At 42.6% G+C, this 18,333-nt stretch overlaps 1 protein-coding gene across 1 annotated transcript in view; it reads left to right on the forward strand.

The window, feature by feature from the left end:
• The window catches only part of CHD6 (chromodomain helicase DNA binding protein 6), a 196,989-nt gene that overhangs the window by 91,964 nt on the left and 86,692 nt on the right, over positions 1-18,333 (forward strand). Inside the window, exon 5 of the mRNA XM_054979661.1 lies at positions 2,514-3,031. Coding sequence (XP_054835636.1) covers positions 2,514-3,031 — 518 coding nt within the window. The remainder of the gene's footprint in view (positions 1-2,513; positions 3,032-18,333) is intronic.

Here is an 18,333-nt window from a genome sequence, read left to right on the forward strand (position 1 = left end):
TCCAGTAGACAGAGGGAGAGGGAGGAATTGTTGCTGGAATCGGAAGAGTGGATTTGGGACCTTTTTTGGGAAGCATTTGGTTTTTGGGGAAGAAAGGGAGAGTGGATTTGGGAGTCTGCTGGGAAGGTCTTTTGGGTGAGGGTGCCTTTTTTCTTCCAAGTTCCAACTCAACCGCCCCCCCCTTTCCTCAGGCCTGTGCCTGGCTCTGGGGCCTAGCTTGACTGAGGCCTCCCTTATTTATTCTATGCTTGTGTCTCTCTGGCATTTTTGGGTGATGGGGGCTGTTGAAATTCCTCTGGTTCTGACGGATCACGAAACTAACAAATCATTTCGTGAAATGGGTCAATTTTGTGATAATTCGTGGTTCGTGATTCGTGAAACATGGTGAAACACGAGCCTCTCATTTCGGGTTTTTTCCCGTTTTGTGCCCATGTCTACTGAAAAGCACCTAGTGCCAGAGGGAAGTGCTGTGCGTAGTGAAGGACTGCTTCCTCAAGGGATGAAGAAGGGTGCAAATGGAAACAAGGCACTAGATCTAAGCCTTTGTGTACAAGTATCTCAGTTTTATACTGTTATAAATAAAAGTAGATCCTTTAGTATAGTCAGTTCATATAATGCGGTCAGATGAGACAAGCTTGTTGAATGTTCATTCTCTGCTTTGCATCTGAAATAAGTAATACTTTCTTAAGGAAGGGTTGCCCTTTTATAATTAAGTCCAGAATTTAAAATTATCTAACTGCACCAGTGGTGCTAAATACAAAACAGATAAATGCACAAACAAAGCATTCTACCATGTGTATGGTTGTCAGTGAAAAGTGCTGCCGTGGTCTCCATTATGAATTACTTTTAAGTGTTACAATAGAACATTGGTTTTTGCAAGTCTAATGCTGTTATGCCCGTCTGTTGTGCCTTACCACTGTCAGTGGCTGCAACTACAGTCCCTTGACTTCTTGACATGACAAGTCAATACTGTGGTTGGGGAAAAACTGCGACTGTCATTCTTGTGAATAAATTATCAGACTTCAGAGAATGATTTGGCCAGATACAGCACAATATCATGCAATTATGGGAGTTACAGTGCACCATCTATCAGGATGTGCAGAGGGACAATTTTTTTCCTTGCAGGCCATGCCTGTTTATATCTCTTACACATGTCAGTGCTGGCGTACTGCTGCAGCTCTGTCATTCACATCCTCTGGCCAGCATTGTAGGAGCCTGGAGGGTCTGGATTGACAGGTTGGCAGCTATTATATATGAGAAAGATGGTTTTTCACATTATCACAGGCCCTGTTCCTCAAACCCTGTTCAGTGGACTTCTTCACATGTAGATTGGCCTGTGTATTGCGACATTGATGTGTTTTTAATATGCTGGTCCCTTTTTTGTCTGGTGTTATTTTGTCTGGATCCATGCAACGGTAACATAAAGACTAGATTATGGTAATGCAGTCTACATAGAACTTCCCTCTAAGTCAACTCAGATACTCCAGTTGGTGCAGAATGCCACAGCTTGATTCTTATCAGGAACTAGGTGGAGTAAGCATATTACTTCCATTCTGCAGTCACTCACTGTCTACCCGTCAGTTACCGGACGCATTCAAGGTTTTGACTATCACATGCAAAGCCCTTCATAGCCTTGGCTCCTCATATTTATGGGACTGTCTTTTTGTGCTCTGCCATGGCTACTTCGCTCATCTGAACTGAACAGGGCCTTTTGCAGGTACCATCCACCTATAAACACACTTCCTTTGTGGCGGTCCCTACCTTATGGAATGGCCTGCCTGAAGAGGTAAGGAAAACTCCCACTCTGCTGGCATTCCACAAACTGCAAAACTGAATTATTCAGGAGGGCTTTTTTACACCGGTAATAAGGCTGTGCTGTAAGGAAATGGTTCAGAGAGAGCCTTTGGTTAAAGGGACAGGGACTGTAGACTGTACTGCTGCGTACTCTTTTGCTGTATGATGTTTAATATGTCAAGTCAAATTGCTTATGTTTTGTTTTAGCTTTGTGTCAGCTTTGTATTGAATTTCTGCTTGTTTTCAGATTTCTGCAACTCATTCTCTGTTGTATGTTTATTGCATGTCCTGGCTCTTGATTGTATTGACTTACATATGTAATCTGCCTTAATTGTTAGTGAGGAAGGTGGACTATAAATAACATAGATTTAAAAATACATGTAACAGAAAGCAGCCACCTTTATCCGTTTTCTGACAATAAAAGGCAAAGCATTTATTGGTTTTGGAGAACACTTGCTTGTATTCCAGCATGGAAACCAGATGTAGTATTGGAACAGGTAACATGACAAATAGCCTGAGATATGGATGGAAGTTTTAGAACAGGTGTGGATTTATTGGCAGTAGCACCTCTTTTATTGTACAATAATTGTGCGCTAACTTCCATCCTTAGTCATGCAAGCATAGTAGGGCCTGTTGTTTAATGCACTAGGTATTGCATACAGCATCTAGCCACTGCATATGCATATATGATGACAGTTCTCTCTGTTCTCTCTTTGTAGCTGGCACATTTTAAAGTGCTGACTCACTCCCCAATGTCTGATGCCTCCATTACCTTCGAATGCAAGGCACAGTCCTCCTTTGTCAATAGCACAGATCAGGAAGATCTACATGACCTGGTGACAATCTCCGATTTGGCCAGCGTGAGCCTGGCTGAGAAGGACCAGCAGAATGTCGTACCTGACGTGGTACCCGATGAGATTGTGCGGAACATGGTGATGTCCCATAATGGGGTGGAGGATGATGGAGGTGGGGGCCCTGGGGTGAAAAAGAAACGGAAGAAAAAAGAGTTGGGGCAGCAGGAGCTGAGCAGTGAAAGAGAAGCAAAACCAAAGAGGAAGAGAGAGCCTAAGGAACCAAAAGAACCCAAAAAGCCCAAGGAGCCCAAGAAACCTAAGGAACCTAAACAGGAGGGCACCAAGAAACCCCGGAAGCCACGGGAGCCCAAAGTTCCAAAGGAGTCTAAAGAAAAGAAGAACAACTTGGAATCTCCCCCCAAAGCAAGACCCAAGAAAGCCAGGTTGGTGTCTGTTACTTTGTGCACAGTATTTATTTGTTCTCTTGCCTAGCAGCTGTTTTTCTCTCTTGTGGAACTGCTTAGCTTTGTCCTACATGTGCTGGTGGTTTACCAGGAACAGCTTGTTATGACTGCATTTCTTTCTAATGCAAAGCACAACCCATCCCAGTGGAGCATTACGTGAAACCTTCACTGAGCTGAGCATGTAGTATGTTATTGGGCAGTTTATGGTTTGCATATGCCACATGCAACCAATGGTATCCCCGTCCTGCAGCTTCTGGGAGGGTTTCCCTGAATTGCACTGTGTGTAGTTGGTCTGCTGCCCATAGGAAAAAGTAGATAGGAAAGAGATTGCTTAGTGCTATTGCAGAATAAAAGTAAGCTGGTGTTTTGACTCAAGGGTGATAAATACGTGTGATGTATGGACATCTTCCTGTAATGCTCATCTTTGGACACTAGTAGACTGAAAATTAAAAGTGAGTTTGTTCATGGATTTAGTAGGTATTGGATTATTTGCTATATTTTATAGCATCATTCAAAGCCATATTGCTACCCTTTTAGACTGTCTGTCAAAGCTGCAGGTTCCCATCTCCATATTACAGGGCAAAGACCAGAAGGGCCTTAATTGCTTTTTTCTGTTGAAGGAAATTAAAAATAAGTGTTCCCAACTGGGGTTCAACTGAAAGTCCTCTTCCCTTCTAGCCAGGCGACCTAGGAGCCACTTCCCACAGTGCGATCCCAAGAAACTGAGTAGCAAAGATGTACAGGAATGTCCCTCTCTAACATGGCTGCATCATTCACATGCAACCTGCAAGCCCTCTGCATATTTATGAAGGGGGCTTAAGTCTTGAGGGTTGATCGCATCTTGCCGTAGTGCATGTTTTTGTCTCGAATGTTACATGCCATGATTTGGAATGAATGAATAAATAAATTCTTGTGGTGAATAATAGGATTAGTTGAGAACTGCAGGTGTGTAAGGGTCTCTAAATAGAGAAAGAACGTTGGCCTCCTGGTAACTGTTACCTGTCCTTCAAATGTGGGGAACCAAGGGAAGAAAATAGAGAGGAAAAACAGATATCCAAGGTCTGAAGTGAAACCATAGCAAAATTGGAAAGTCCTATGCTTGCGTCACTTGGCAACATGGCCTTTCTAGAGCACACATTCCTTTCCTCAAACTGCCAAAATGATGCAGTTTCCTCTCCCTCTGTGTGTGGTGTTTGGCCATGACGGATGAGATGCTTGAAGTTCTTTGTGTCGTTGCCTAAGCGAGTTTAATTAACAAGCTAGTCAGCAGAGAAATGCTGATCTCTGTTGAGCAGCAAGTGTCATAACTGATAATAGGTGGGGGTAATATCTCAAGGCTTTGCAGTTCCATCTTCCAGCTTTGGGGAAGATATGTAAACATCGGCACAGCTTGGCTGCTTTGCTTTAAAAATTCAGAGACAAAGACAACTCTTAGCAGCAAACCGTGCTTCATCTGCCTGGGTTTACCTCTTGTTTCTCAAGCTGTGTATCACAACAGTGAACAAGGAACACGCGCGTACCCTATCTGAGGTTCAATTGATTATCCCAGCATGTTTTTGATTTTTGCATTCACCCCTCCCCCCCACCCCATGATAAGATCCATACAGAGCACTTTCTTCTGAAAGCGCTTATCTTGTGCCTGACTGATTTCTGTCTTTGCCACTCTATTGTGGCCATAGTGTTGGATACTTCTATAAGAATATTACAAGCACATTTCACCATGGAATGTATGCAGACGTTCCCATTCAGCGCAGGGGGACGGCGCGATTTATGTGATAACATGTAGTCTGTCATACTGTAGAGTAGAACCGGAAATAGGCTGACAGCTCAGGATGCAGTTTTAGTGCTGGAGCTAAGCAAGTTTAGTCCTGTAAACTGCTGTTTTGGGGGATTGTTGGGAGCCACATCTAAGCACTGTGAGCCCTTTGGAGGATGAGCAGCAAATAAATGGCTCAACCAGCATCAGTGTCAGCTCAGAAGATGGGCTCCAGTAACGGCAATCGCAAAGGGTGTGTGTGAGAGAGAAGTACGTAAATGGAGACGATAATAGGGATGTGAGAACAAAAGGTGGGAGAAGAATTTGAAAACCTATAATACATTAGAGCTTTTCCTTCTTGTCAGTCAAGCAAAACCTTGTCACATTTTGTTTTGTGTCTGTGGTGGTTTGGCCAGGGCAGTGAAAACTGGTCATGCTTGCTGCTTCAAGTCCTCAAATCCCTGGATTCATGTCCAATGGGTTCCTCCATAATAATTTGTAGAAGCAGATAGATAAGGAAAGTTCCTTCCAAAGAGGCAGAGTAAAGCGTGCATGCAAATAGAGCAATTGCTGCAAATTCTCTAAGTGGCTGATAATAGGGGCATAATCTCCTCTAAATTATTTCTAATCACAGCTAGATCCAACATTCATGAACAGATCAGTTAATTGTGACTACAAAATCACTGCCTGGGGACCTACCACTAAAGTGAAAGCTATAGCTTCCATGCATTTCTGATTCAATTACAGGAGTGTATATTTACAAGCTAATAGCACCTTCCCATAAAACAGGAGCATGAGATCTAGGGAATATATTGTTTAAAGCAGTTATCTGCTACCAGTTGACCAGATGGTACAGTGTGTGCTGGCACCAGGTATGTGAAGTAAAATGCCTGACATTTTTTTGTGCACTGCAAACAAGCATTGTTTTTAGTGGAAGGACATTAAAACCCTTAATATCCTATCATTATTTAACGTGAAACTTGCATATGTTTTAAGTTGGGAGCTTTTGAAGTTTAATGTGGGAGACATTTGGCTTCAGCTCTGCCTGATTCTTGTACTTGGATTGTTGTCTGCTTTGCTGTTTGGTGTGGACAGGGCAAATGGTGAAGGCGCATATCATATACAGAAGGCCCTGGTTTTTCTAACTTAGCAGCATTCTTTCTTTGCTTAGGAACTGTGGGACTTTTAGTGAACTCTATTTTTAAAAAATCCTATTTAAAATTTCTGAATATAACATCCGAAGTGAATCATACAGAAAATTACATACCCGTGGCTGATCTAAGGACAAGAAAGGATTAAAAGAAATGGAAATACAATTACAGACATGAAGCTTGCCCCTGTCAGTTAAAATTAAGGGTTCTATAAAATGAAATAGTGACTTGATTAACAGAAGTAGTGGTGTTACACAATTGCAGGAGAAAAGCAAAGCCTCCTGTGGCATCTTGCAAAGATTGTTGTTTGTGGCTTGAGCTTTTGTATGCAAGAAAGGATTTGTGCTGGGGGAGGGGGGTATTTTTCAGATTCAGATTTCAGTAAGGAGGTAGATGCCAGTATTTGGGTCCTTCAATAGTGCTTCATTTGGGGGGAGGGGTTCTTTTTTTCTCCCTAGGATTTCAAAATTATTTGTGTTCCATTATTTCCTATGAGTGACTTTCAGAGGGAGGATGGAGTGGCTGTTTTTCAACCAAATGACATCAAAATTGTAAGGATCTAGTACTGCCTGTCCACTAAAGACCCCCAAGTTTCAGCTAAGACCGCGGGGCCTAGTTCTACAGGCCTCTGAACAAGGTGCCGCCTACCGTCCTGCTTGTCTACATTGTTTCCAATGGGGGAAAATCCGCATTCTCCAGGGCAAAGACAATAGCCAAACACACAAGAGCAGGCAACCACTGGTAAAAAGGCTCCCAATGCAAACAGAACCAACAAGCCTAACAGAACCAGTGTCATACCACTGAATGCCATCAGAACCACAGACCAGTATGGCAAGCCCAACAGAACCAATGTAAACCCAGAGAATCCCAGCATAAGCAACTGAAGCAAGGGATGTTGTTGGAAGCCGAACAAAATCAGTGTCAAATGACAAGAAGCCAGGCAGAACCCAGGACCAATAAGGCAGCAAGCCCAACAGAACCAATGTCAAACTAGAAATCCACACCAAACCAACCTGACAAGCCAGTACCAGCAAGCCAGACTTGACAAGACACACACACACACACACACGACTTCCCTAATGAAGGCCTCAGAAAGTGAGAGGGATGAGTTTTCTGAGCACCCAACTTCTCTCTCTGCAGTCTGCACTGCCTACACTGCCACTGGCTTAGAGGAGGAGCCTCAGGAGCTGCAGGTGCCATTCATCACTGGTGCTCTAGTTTCCTCTCACCCCTGAAAAGCAACACTGCTGCAGTACAGCATGTATGAGTTTCATTTTAGGTGCTTCCGTGGGTTATGCTTGCTTTAATTGAGATATTTGCATCTACTTTCCTTTCTGTTACTGCTCCAGTATTATTTGTGGGATTTTTTCTTTTGAGAGAGGTATAACCACATGTTTAGTGTTATATTTTGTTATTTTCTGCACAGAATTGTGCTAAGAGGTGCTAGGGTTCAATTGAAGTTCCCTCAGTTTTTTTACAACACGATATTTCGAATGTGCATTTTATATAGTGCAAACTGGATAACTTCCCTGCTGTTTCCTTCTGTTTCTGAGTTTAAAGTTTTGGGAATAGACTTTCCCCCAACTCCCCAACAGAGACTGAGAGGGTGCAGGCACAGTGAGGATGCTCTCTTCACTCTCTCTCAAAATTGAAGGCTGGGTAGTTGGAGTTGCTAGTTGACCTTCAAGACCAGTTGGTTAACCCTTCAGGATAGCAGACATGAATGGTGCTGGCTGACAAAGTTGTCCATCTGTCAAAAACCATGCTCATTGGAGGGCTCAAGAGAAGCCTCTGAGCCACGAGAGCTGGACCATCTCTTTCCTCTCAGCAGATTGGTGGAATTCAGCTTCTAGGTAGTCCCTCAGCATTGCAGCCACCTAAGCCTGGCTCATGTGCTTCATTTTCCCAGAGGAGCCGCTGACTGCCTCCGTGGTGGTTTCCATCTTCATGGATATCTTGGGAGTAGATGTGGGGGAAGCCTGCCCGTGAGGGGAGGAGAGCAATAGACCTGATTCCCCTCTCCTCATCTTCTAGAGGCAGCATGCCCCCACTGGCCTGTAAATGCTCCACTTTCTGAGAGAACTTGTCTCATCAGCATATGAGCTGGCTGTTGAGGTTGCCCTTAATGTGTGGGTCAAACATGGCTGCAAACAGGTAGTCCTTTGCTGGGCAAAAGGTCCCAGGTGGGTCTTAATGTCCTCTTGCAGCTTCTAGACCAGAGCACACACTGCTGAAACAATGTCTTGCCCCTGGGTCTGGAAAGGCGGCCATCTTCCCCCGAAGCATTTGGATCAAGGGAACGGTGAGACCCAGGCTTGCCATGTCAGATGAGAGTGCTTTGGTGAACTACTTAAAGGACTTAAGGACCTCCACTATCTGGGAGAGAGTCGGAGTCAGCTATTCCTTTTCGCAGAACACACTCTCCCCCTGTGCAGTATCGACCTCCAAAGTGAAATTGGTTAGGGTGCTCTTCTGGATGCTCCACTGGATGCTCAAGCAGAGGACAGGTGAGTTCCAGTGAGTTCTCACGTCACTTATCAGGCGGTGCTCTGACATGTCTCCGTGCCTGCTTCTGGTACTGCAGGTAGGTAGCCTTCACACTTCATGAGAAGTAACTCATGAGATTCTCACAGTTCTGGAGCGTACACTGGAAATCACAAGTCTCAGCATTCAATTCAGGTATGTGGAACCGAGGTCCAAGGCATCTTTCATCACCGTCTGAAGGAAATGGGCTGTGCAGTAAATGTGCCTGAAATCCACAGCCTGTACTGCTCTCCTAATATTTGCACCATCACCATTTACCATGTAGTCCCATGCAGATATCCCTGCCTACTCATGCCAATAAATGCTTGATGGTGGCAGAGATGTTGGCCACCATGTGCACCTAATCCAGTACCTCAGCATAAAGCAAAGCCTGGCAATAGCCAGTCAGCAGACCCCCCCCCCCCTTGCATAGTGTAGGTTGCCTCATTCCCACCCAGAACATCTTCAGGTTGCCACCAGCGGGCAGTGAGCAAGAGGCACATGTGCTTCATCTGAGGGCAGGTTCAGGTGTTAGATGTGAAATGCTCTGATCTCCCGCAAGTACAGGACAACTGTGCCTTCACATGGGCCCTGGCAGGCCTGTACCAGGAGGACACAGTCCTGCTCAGTATGGCATGAGCAGGGATAGTGTACCAGGGATAGGCATCTTGGAGCAGCCTGCAGAACCCGATATCCTCAGCAACAGAAAAGGACTGCTCAACTAGAGCAATCACCTCACCAATGAGGTGAATGACCCTCTTTCCTGCCCACGGCTGCCCATCCCTCGGCACCATAATGCAAGGCTGTACCAAACATCTCTGTCAGAGATGCTTGACATCCCTTCCCTTCAGGAAACCTGGAGGGTAGAGCACCAAAGGGACTCATGGAGCGAATCTCCTCTTAGCTGGCTGGTGGCCGCATGGCCATCCCCCAGCCTCTCTCCCCTTGAAGAAGCACTGCTTGGTGGTGGTTCTTCAAATGGTTTCTGAGTTCAGTCATCAAGAGATGGCCCCAGCTTTTCCTTCTATTGGTCCTAGCCCTGCGTAGTTGGGACTGGCCAAAACAGGAATCTTTCTGGTGACAAGGAGCTGTGGGCACCGCTGGAGTGATCTCCTGTGAGCTACTCTCTGTGTCTGGTGTGTGGGGGAGGGAGGGCAGAAAGAGATAACCAAGAGAGAAGATGGCAGCACCTCAGAGCCATCATTTCTTCCAGCTTTCATCCACTTCCAGCTCTCCTTGGAAGGCCTGCTGGACTCTGGAGGAACTGGATAGGGGGCACCCAGTTTCTCCTCCAGTTGCTCCAGCATCCTTTGGGTCCCTGAGGTGAACTTGAGTGCCAGAAGATTCTCATCCCCCAAGTTCAGTGCTACAGGCAGCTCAGGTTAATCCTCCTACTGCTGCTGAGTCACAATAGCTAGAGGAGGGTCAGCCTGAGTAGCAGACCTCTGCTCAGCACCAGCATCTACCTCAGGCACTTCTGTGGGTGGCGCTTCACCAGCAGCATTAGGGAAGAGGCCTTGAGCAATTTTCTGCTATAGGAATGCATTAATTCCAGTTTCATGAGCTTGTATGTCTCTGTATTGTATTTTGTTTGTTTCTGTGTATTTGTAAAAAATGTGTGCATCAGTAGCTTCCTTGCAACTATAATAACTGCTCTTATATATACCACTCTTCTAGACAGATTAGTGCAGCACTCAGAGCGGTGCACAAAGTCAGTGTTATTATTATCCCCACAATACAGCTGGGGAGCTGAGCTGAGAGGAGTGGCCACCTACCAAAGCCACCTACTGAACTTGGAGCAGTAGAGGAATTCTAAGTAGTAGAGTGCCGACTCACAACCCAACCACTTAACCACCATACTACAGCAGCTTGCAGTCATGTATCAATCACACAGTTACGTGCTCCAGGGAATCACAATAGGCTGTGGCTCCCCTCATTGTATACAAACAGTGGCAACCCTGTGTTTGTGGCCCTCTCATGTGCAGTACCACCTCTGCTTTTATGCTGTGCTGTGACAGCTTCACTCATCTGAAGAGAGCCTTCTGAAGGTGCCACTGCAAACGGGTCAGACAAGTAGCTTCTGGGACACAATCATTCTCTGTTGTCCCCCTCCCCCTGCCCCCCAGTGGCCTGCTTGAGGAGATCAAAGAGCACCCTATACTTCTGTCAGTCGACAAACTGCATTAAACAGAATTGCTCAAGAGGGCATTTTTAATAAAGGGAATAGGAGTATAGCATAAAGGAATGGCTCAAGAAGGCACTTTATAAACGCAATAGGATTGTAGCCTGTGCCACTGTTCGTTGTATGTACTATCTTGCTGTTACTGTATTTGTTTTCTACTTTTGTAATTGCATTTTTATCATTATTTGACATATCACTCCTGATACTTTTCTGCATTGTTTCCAATTCTTGTATTCCTGGCCCTACAGTGTAGTTTATTGGATGTCTCATCCTATGGGATTGCGTTGTTTTTCAGGTGTGATCTGCCTTGAATCTTAGTGAGAAAGATGGGCTGTAAATAAAGTAAATAAATAAATGATTCCTTATCATGTAGACATTCTGAATAAAGCATTGCAATAAGTGAAATTGAGCCGAAGTTATTGATTAGGTGAGAAATAACACACATGAAGCTCATAGCCAGATTATTTTTTTAAAATATATAACTTGCTGAGCAAAAATAGAAAACTCTTAAATTGAAGAACAAAGGGGTATTTTTATTGGGGTCTAGAAGAAGGATAAATTAGGAACAAGACTCATGTTTATTTTTATCAGTGATCTGTGGGGAAAATACAGACTAATTGCTGAAAAACTTTGGTGTCAATGCCTTAGCAGAATGATAAATAATGAGTACTCAACAATTATAGGAAGTTATATAGATCATTTGGTAAACTAGACCTATTGTGGCTATGGGAAAGTGCTGTGTAATTCAGTTACTTTGCATTTCTATGCTTGAATATTTTTGTCTGCATCTCAGTGAATTTTTTTTCAAGGAATCTTTTGCTACCTTGTTCCTGGAGGAAGAGGTGTAACCTGATTCCTCCAGCAAGGCCAGACAATTTGTAATCCAATTAGCACAGTTCTTGTTCAGGGTTCTTGTTTACCCCTGTTTCTCTTTGTTTGAAGAACAGTCAACCGTGCCTGGCCACCCACTTGTAAGGTAACACCCTAACTTAACTCCCCTGTACAATAGCTTTCAATGTTGAAGGTTAACAAACCTTAACTTAAAAGAATATTGTTTTTAGCATTTTAAATGTTGATTGATTAAGTAAAAGCATGACTATACAGCCCGGAAAATCCACAACAACCATCGCTCTCCGGCCGTGAAAGCCTTCGACAATACATGACTATTATTGTTAGTAGGGTTGCTCTGTTTTGTTACTACTTACCATGATTTGTTGCCTTAGCTCTAATTAAGATATAATTAAATATAGAATGAAACTATAGCTTACCTTGCCAAGATAACCCCGTGTTTCGATGGTATATATTGGGAGAAGCCAGTGAGACATCCTTGTCTCTTTGTAAACAAAGCATCTGGAAAGGCAAGAAACCCCCTTAACCAAGAATATAAGAAGAACTACTGGATCAGACTAGTGGCCCATCTAGTACAGCATCCTTACTGTTTTACACAGTGGCCAACCAGTTGCCCTAGAGGGCCGAACAAACGGCATAGAGGTTGAGGCCCTCTCCTGCTTCTGCCTCTGGTATCCAGAGGTTTGCTGCCAATGTAGATGGAGGCTCCTTTCAGTCACCATGGCCAGTAGCCATTGATGGACCTCATCGTCCAGGAATCTGCCTTTTTAAAGTTGTCTATGCTCATGGCTATCGCTGCCTCCACTGGCAGTGAATTCCATTAAGTTCAGTTATAGGAAAGGGAGAAAAAGCTCCCGCTCCCTCTTACCTACTTTCCCTGTCCGTTGCATTGATATATTTAATATTCAACATGACCAAATCTGTGTATATTTAAATCCAGACAAGACGTCTTCCTACAAACCTTCTGCAAGTCCCCGGTTTGCAGAAAAATCTAAAATATAAAAAAATAAATGGGGGTGTGTGTTAACCCCTCCAAAACCAAAGAAAGCAGCATTTGTAGCTTTAAGAAATGAATGTCCTCAGTGGCTGTTGCTAGGCAACTACAATAGTATTGTGAGCCTTCCAGTCTTAGTTTCTGTCAGCAAAAAATAGGGCAGGGGGTGCAGGGCCCTTTCCAGGAATGTTTTGGCCTTTGAGGGAAGACTCATCAGGACCAGGCCACCAGCAATCACCAGCTGACTTAATATCACGTGACTTTTATCACTCACCCAGGAGTGGCTGCTTGCTACTGTTTGATAGCATCCTCCCCCTCAAAAAATCCCAGTGTGGTGGAGCGGTTAGTTTCAGACTAGGATCTGGGAGACCCAGGTTCCAATCACCACTATTGTGGAAATTCACTTGGTGAACTTGGGCTGGTCATACATTCTCAGCCTAATCTATCTCACAAAGCTGTTGTGAGGATAAAATGGAGGAGACGAGAATGCTGTAAGTTGCTTTGGGTTCCAGTTGTGGAGGAAGCCAGAGTATAAATGAAGTAAATAAAAAAATATAGCTGAAGATGTGGGTGAGAGGAAAGGAATGAAGCAGTGCAAGGTTGCCCAGGAGGAGGGAAATGAAATGTTCCCCAAACTGTGATTTTATGAACCTCTATCTTGTCTCCTGTTAGCATTCTTTATTTCAGACTGGAAAAGCCCATACTCTCCAGACTTTCCTCATGGGGAAGGTTGCTCCACCCTTCTCATTATGTTGGTTGCTCTTCTTTGTACTTTTTCCAGCTCTTTGATATCCTTTTTGAAATATAGCGACCTTAAATGCACACAGTATTCCAAATGAGGCTGCCCAGTAGCTTAATAGAAGGGCATTACAATACTGACCATTTTATTTTCAGTCCCTTTCCTAATAATTCTTAGCATGGTGTTTGCCTTTTTCAGTACTGCTGCACACTGGAATACCATTTTCATTGAGATAGTATTGGGAGGGTAGCTAATTGGTCTGTAGTAGAAGAGCAAGATTTGGGTCTAGTAACACCTGAAAGACCACTAGATTTCCAGAGTATGAGCTTTAGGATTGGATTTAGTATTTAGTATCTCATCAAGATTTCCAATACAATTCCCAAGATTTCTTTCAGTCTCAGCCAGTTCAAACCTCATCAGCATATATTTAAAATTAGGAAATTTTTGTTGCAATATGCATCACACTAAATTCATTTGCCGCATTGTTGCCCATTCACCCAGTTTAGAAAGATCCTCCTGTAGCTCTTCACAGTATGCCTTGTTTACACCATCCTGAATAATTTGGTATTGACTGCCGATTTGGCTACTACATTTCTTATGCCCAATTCCAAATAATTTATGAACAAATTAAATAGTACTGGTCTCAGTACTGATGCCTGTGAGACCCTACTGCTTACTTCCATTTTAAGAATTGTCCATATATTCATACTTTCTACTTCCTGGAATTTAACCAATAGACATGGGCACGGATTGAAATATGAAGCAAATTTCGTCACGAAATGGGCCGTTTCGTGTGTCGTGAAACAGCATTTTGTGGGGCTGCAGTTATCACAAAATTCATGACTTTTTGGCCTGTTTCGTTCACTTTGTGAACAATTAGTAATTTCAGACAGGCTAGCGCTGATCCATTGATTCCCTAGGCAACAATAGGCCCAGACCTTTGGTTGCCATTGGAAACCCCAATCATAGCCCACTTACCCTTGACTGGCAGCTCTCCTAGCCATCTGGAGAGCTTCCGTCCTGCCCTATACAGCTAGGAGCCGGGGGTTAATCCCCTAGGCAGCCGAGGAGGTGGGCCTTCTTTAGGCACGGGCACACCAATCTCACCCCTCCAAACCCTGTTAGGCAGGTCTGTCAGCCAACCACAGACCTCCTGTTCTGCTCTATGTCAGGGTTTTTTATAAAAGACACCTCTCTCTGCCGCGTGTTTTAGTACCAGTAGACAGAGGGAGAGGGAGGGGGACGTGTTGCTGGGATTGGAGTGTGAGAGAGTGTGAATTTGGAATTGTGCTTTTGGCTGCTGCTGCTTTAAAAGAGACTAAAAGAAGCCTCTTATTTCCAGTTCTTGGCCTTGCTATGGGAAGGTTTTTGGGTGAGGGTGCCTTTCCCCCTCCACCCCACCCTAGTCTCAGGCCTTAGCCTGGGTCTGGGGCCTAGCCTGCCCCCTTTTTTATTTGCTTGTCTTTGTGTCTTCTCAATTCTTTCTCTATTCTTTTGAGGGCTCACACTCTTGCTGTTCCTTGTTTCCTCCCGGTCATCATATTGCAATCTTGGCCAAACTGGGAGGGTGGGTGGAGGACAACCTGTTGAAATCTCCCTGCGAGTTTGGCATCTCTGGGTGAAGGGGGCCGTTGAAATGCTCCTGGTTCTGACTAATCACAAAACTGACAAATCCATTCACAAAACAGGTCAATTTCATGAAAATTCATGACTTGTGATTCTTAAAACATGATGAAACATGAAACTCTTGTTTTAGTTTTCTTACGGTTCATGCCCATGTCTATTAACCAACTTTTAATCCATAAGAGGATGTTATCCCATGAGTGCTAACCTTACTCAAGAGATTTTGTTGCTGCGGTACCTTGTCAAAAGCCTTTTTTTTATTTATAATTTTTTATTAAACATTCAACAATATAAATACATAGCAAAGAAATAGTTCTTACTGTTACAATGATCTACAGTTTCTTTATCCACATGCTGAACTAGAACTTTAACTATAGTCGTTAAGAGAGTGTTCTTTATTACATTACAGTTTTCTTTTTACAATAAAGAAGGGGAAAAAGAGTTATTGAACCTGATATTAAAACATAAGTAAGCTCTACCTATTACTCTGTAATTTATGCATTTAGTATTGACTGGTAAATGGTATTGGTAGGGTGCAAGTCATTTGCTGTGATATATATTCAATCAATGGTTGCCATTTTTCATAGAATCCTGTTGTTTTTTCTTTTCCAAGAGAACATTGTGTGTTTTCTGTGACTTTTTCCATAATGATTTGGTCCCATATTTTTTCATACCACTGGATTATAGCTGGTGTTGTTTTAGCATTCCATCTTGATGTGGTTACTGTTTTTGCTTTTGCAAGGAGACTTCTGATAAGATCTTTTCTAATTGGGGAAACAGTATTGTCTTGCCATACATCTAAAAAAATTATTAGCGGTTGTATCTGTAGAGAATAGTTAGTTACTCTTTAAACATTATCTGCTACTTCTTTCCAGAAGGTCGATTTTTTTTTTTGCATGACCACCAGCAATGTATATACGTGCCTATTTCTCCACACTCCGTCCAACATAGCAGAGAATATTTGCCTGTTATTTTTGCTGTTTGGGAATGTGGTACCAGTAAGTTATGATTTTAAAAGTTTGTAGTTTGGTGGTTATTACTGAATGATTGGAAATGATTGTATTTCAATAAAGAGTTTAGAGCTGTTGTGATGTTAATGCTCAAATGTGGTAGAGTCTTATCCATCCAACGATACTTAAATTTTATGAGTAAATTCTGTTTTGTCAGTGTCAAGATATGTAGAAGTAGTATACTTGATTTAGATGGATTTATCTTTAAACTGGTTACTTGTGCAAATCGATGTAATAATTCTTGTAATTGTAATAAAGAGTTTCCTGGATTGGTAACAAAAAGTAGCATATCATCTGCAAATAGATTGAGTTTATAAACTTTTGATGCTATCTCAATTCCTTGTATTTTCTCATTCTGACGGATTGAAGCTGCTAGTGGTTCTGTAGCTGATGCAAAGAGTGTTGGTGATGGGGGCACCCCTGTCTTGTTCCTCTTGTAAACGTTTCAGATGTCATTCCATTTATCTTTATCTGTGCTGTAGCTTGAGTGTATATTGCTTTTATTGAGTTTATGAATTTGGTACCGAAACCCATGTCTTTTAGCAATTCAGTTAAGTGCATTGTTTCTACTGAATCGAATGCTTTCTCTTTATCCAGCGATAACAATAAAGCTTCTGATATTTGGTCATTCCAAGCTGATATTCTATTAAGTGTTTTATAGATATTTTCAGTTAAATCTCTTCCTGGGATGAACCCTGTCTGAGCCTGATGAATATATTCTTTAATAAATGAATTGATTCTTTTGGCTATTATTTCCGTATAAATTTTATAGTCCTGATTTTAGTAGTGATATTGGTGGATATGAGACTGGTTCTTTCTGAGTCCTTCCCTGTTTATGTATAACTATGATTGAAGCTGCTTTCCGTGATGGAGGTTGTTGACCTGTACTTAGAAATGCATTGCATGCGTCTGTTACTAAATGTATAATATTATTGGTAAATTTCTTACAGAATTCTGAAGGATAGCCATCAGGTCCCACTGCTTTATTATTTTTTAATTTCTGTATTATTTCCCTGACTTCTTGTAATTGGATTTTCTAATATTTGTCATCAAAAGCCTTTTGGAATTCCTAGTATATGGTGTGTTTACCAGATCACTCTTAGCCACATGCTTGCTTACTACTCAAAGAATTCCAAGAAGTTGGTGAGGCAGGACTTTCCTCAGTAGACTTTGACACTTGTAATTTTCCAGTCATTTGACAAAGAGATAAAAATGTAGTGCCAACTAGTGCCAGAGTCCAGTATACTTTTCAATAGATCAACAGTTTGAGTCAAGAACCCTTGGGTGTACGCTGGCTGGACCTGAAGACTTACTAGTTTTCAGTTTGCCTAGTAGTCCTAGAATTTAATCTCTCATCACCTCAATTTGACTTACTTTCTTTAAGACACCCTTCCTAAAAATGGTGGCTCTTGTGTGGGTATGTACCCCATGTTTCCCACAATGAAAACAGATGCAAAGAATTCATTTAGTTTTTTAGCCATCTCCCTATCTTCCTTAAGTAATCCTTTTATTTCTGTGTCTCTGGAATTGATTTGTCATCTGAAAGGCCAGCTGCCTCCCAGACCAGTTTTGTGCTCCAGATATATTTAAAGAAATGCTTGTTGTTTCTCTTAACGTGTTTAGATGCAGAGGAGTTAGCTGTGTTAGTCTGTAGTAGCAAAATCAAAAAGAGTCCAGTAGCACCTTTAAGACTAACCAACTTTATTGTAGCATAAGCTTTCGAGAATCACAGTTCTCTTCGTCAGATGCATCTGACGAAGAGAACTGTGATTCTCGAAAGCTTATGCTACAATAAAGTTGGTTAGTCTTAACATTTTTAGTTATCCATTCTTGAAATTCTGACGAAGAGAACTGTGATTCTCGAAAGCTTATGCTACAATAAAGTTGGTTAGTCTTAACGTTTTTAGTTATCCATTCTTGAAATTCTGTTTTTACTTGCCTTATTACCAGCTTATATTTATTTTGCCAGAACCTGTGCTCCTTTCTGTTCATCTTGATCAAGGTAGCCTTCCATTTAAAACATTTTTTTGCCTTGACTTGAGTCATTAATCCCACTGGCACCTTTTTAGACTTGGTGGTACTTTTCCTGATTTGAGGTATGCATGGTATCTGTGCCTCATTTGGTGTAGTTTTAAATCATTTTCAGGCATCCTAGATGGGATCTGACTCTTTTAATTCACGCTTTTAACTTTCTTCTGACAAGTCCCCTCATTTTAACAAAGTTCCCTCTTTTGAAATCAAAAATGACTGTTTTGGACTTTGGGGGCAGCTTTCTGTTGATGTGAACGCTGAATATAATAGTATTTATGGTCACTGTTCCCAACTGGTGCAACAACATTTACATCTTCCCCCAGGTCTTGAGTCCTGTTCAGCTCTTAAGTCCAGAGTTGCTACACCTGTAGTTTGCTGGCTCTGTGACCTACTGCTGCTATGTAGTCACTAATGACATCTAGA

The sequence above is a fragment of the Eublepharis macularius genome, chromosome 5 (genome assembly GCF_028583425.1).
Source record: "Eublepharis macularius isolate TG4126 chromosome 5, MPM_Emac_v1.0, whole genome shotgun sequence".
Lineage (NCBI taxonomy): Eukaryota > Metazoa > Chordata > Lepidosauria > Squamata > Eublepharidae > Eublepharis > Eublepharis macularius.